General features: G+C 40.0%; 1 protein-coding gene across 3 annotated transcripts in view; it reads right to left on the minus strand.

Annotated features, from left to right (window-relative positions):
* The window catches only part of CDK5RAP2 (CDK5 regulatory subunit associated protein 2), a 110,669-nt gene that overhangs the window by 24,445 nt on the left and 83,434 nt on the right, over window positions 1-2,790 (minus strand). For 2 of the 3 annotated variants that reach the window (XM_006029711.3, XM_006029709.3), the window contains one exon: window positions 376-424. The exons of the other annotated variant lie outside the window; for it this stretch is intronic. In XM_006029711.3, the coding sequence (XP_006029773.1) occupies window positions 376-424 (49 nt within the window). The remainder of the gene's footprint in view (window positions 1-375; window positions 425-2,790) is intronic. 3 annotated transcript variants of the gene reach the window in all.

A 2,790-nucleotide genomic window follows, 5' to 3' on the forward strand; every position in this document is an offset into this window, starting at 1 on the left:
AGAGAAAGACAGCTATAAAAATACCTCTCCTATCTGCTATACTGAGCATACAACTTAAATATTTATGCTAATCTCTCTTAGCTGGCTGGTGAATGTTTTATACTCACTAATGAAACTGATAGTCTTAGTAACATGAGGCCTCACTTAAAGTGTCTCAACTGTTATACCTTTGCTAAGAAGAGGGGAGAAAAGGCTGGGTTTGTTTTCTATGAATATTTTATTAGCATAATTGATATTAACAGAACTTGTGACATAAGCAAAAGCAATCACAAAGAGTGTTGGAGTTCAAGTTATACTATAAAATATGCAGTGTCTTTACCACTTTATTACACAGCAACATCTTTAATGCTGGTCTTCAATCAGCTTTACTCTTACCTTTGTCCTAGTTCACAAAGTTTGGTAACTTCCATATCTACTAATTCTCCTGCAAAATAAAAATACCTGTTGAAACATTTCTGAAAAAATCCTGCTTATCTAAGATTTCCCTGTGTGTTAAGTTACTTAAATATGTTAAATTGAATGGAAAATGGAATGGAAAATTGAAAAGCAGAAACTGGTACTAGCCTAAGTCAGAAATAAACCACCACACTATAGGGTGCTCACTCAGAAGATGCCCACTTTGGATGTATTAATACCAAATGCTGTGCAGGTGCCTTGAAGATGTAACATGTGTACAATGGCATGAGATAGGACTTTATCCCACAGTTGTATAGCAACAGAACAGTAATCCTACCAGGTCAGAAGAATGATAGGAGGAGTGACTGGCTATCATGCCTACTAGATTTCACAGCCTTTGCATCATGGTCCAGATTCCTTAATGTTTTCTATGGTATATGGAAGGAGTATCCAACTCTTGGCACATGTATTACAAGAGGCACAGATAGCCTGTGGGTGTGGCAAGCAGCAGATTCAGGAAGGAGCAAGGAATTTAGCAGCAGATAGGGCAAGGAGCAGAAAACAGAGCAGTAGATCAGACAGGGAGCACAAGGCAGAGAGCAGAAAGCAGAGCAGCACATAAGACAAAAGAAGGGGATCAGAGTGACACTCGGGAAAGGTGCAGGGCTCATTTTGTGGCTCACCTGGTATACGATACAGCTACAGAATAAACAAAGTGCATGCCACTAACCTTTCAAATAAAAAAGTGCTGACAAGAACTCCACCGTTCCCGTCTCCTAGCTACCTTTAGTCTAATAAGAATGGCAAGGCGAGCGTGCTCCCCTACCGACAGTAGGTAAATGCAGGATTTTGTCTTGAATAATCTACACGTAAATAGCTCAGTGACAGTAATATTTCAGTGCTGGAGATCCAGACTCTAATTTGGATAATAAAGAATAACAATTTGAGGGTCTGACCCTGTTCACCCCACTTGTGCCCAATGCACAGATTCCATGCAGTTAAACACAAGCAGCCGTCCTGGCTCAGGAGACCCAGGAATTTCAGGGGAATGCACTGAAGGTCAGAACTGAAGTGCAGAGATCGAAGATTGTTTATGCTACTCCTTTACAGTCAGTCAATTCTTAGTAAACCAAATGTTCTTTACAACCCTACAGACATCATTTTATTTTAATGTGATTCAATGCAACACCATTTTGTTAGATATATTGAATTGTCTCGGTTGTCAGTGACTTTTCATAGTATATAGGATACCATCTGTTGGTTTGGGATTTTTTAAAGGCATTTTAATGTTTATTCACTACTGAATCTTCTTATTTGTAATGCAAGGAATCTCCATATCCACTGAAATCAATGAATATACTCAATCTTTTGTTATACTGCTATGACACACTAGCTGTAATACCTTTTTCTCAGATATGGCCCCTTTATACGAGCAATCAAAACAGCAACATGCTGCTGCTTTCCTTGAAGACAGGTAGGACAGGGACCATTGTTTGATTGCCCTTGGAATGTTTCTCAAGAAAGGTGTCTTCTAGAGGCAATTACAGGAAGATGGAGGGGTCAGCGTCCCCATTTTAAAGGCTATTTCAAGCATTTGCTTGAAGATGATAACTTTGCAGCTGACACCTGCAAAAATATTGTCAGCCAAGTGGGTCAGAGACAGAACAGGAACAACTATCCGTGAGGAGAGAAGAGGGCTTTCATGATGCATTTTACTCCCAAAACAAACCTTGTCCTCTTCGCCATCACTTTGACATGCAATTTTCTTCAAGAACAAGGGGTGAAAGGAAGTATGGCATTCTCCTCTTTGGGGCATCACAAGTCAATTTCTGTGACTGGTTTTGGATCATTACTGCATTTTAAATCTCTGTTGTATAAATGTGTCAATCGGGCTTTCACCCTGCTGCTGCCATGCTTGTGTCCCCAAGCATCATTCTACAATAAAATCCCAGATCTCAATAGTAGCCCTTCCTGGTTAAAATAATCTACAAATGTAAGGGACAAGTGACACCCAAGTGACAGCTTCTGCATCCTGCTTCTCAGACAGGCTCTGAGACCAGTTTCTGAGCCCATGCCTCAATGCACCCTGGGTGTGTTCGGACTGAGATCTTTCGGCAACTAAGATAAAGCGCTCAAATGAACAGACATAGTTTTAGGTGCATAAATTCTCATTCTTCAGATTAAGGTCAATATGCTCAGTGAAGAGGATTACACAAGTGTAATAACACCCCTCCGCGTGGGTTCACACCCTAAACAAGTCTGGTGCTTTCTCATCACTGGTTCCTTTCCCCATTGTAAGCTTCTCAAGAAACCTACATGTGAAACTACTGTTCCTCTTATTTCAGAACTCATCTTTTTTTTTTTTTTTTTTTTTTAAGAACCATGACATTTTTA

This window comes from Alligator sinensis, unplaced genomic scaffold (genome assembly GCF_000455745.1).
Source record: "Alligator sinensis unplaced genomic scaffold, ASM45574v1 scaffold388_1, whole genome shotgun sequence".
Lineage (NCBI taxonomy): Eukaryota > Metazoa > Chordata > Crocodylia > Alligatoridae > Alligator > Alligator sinensis.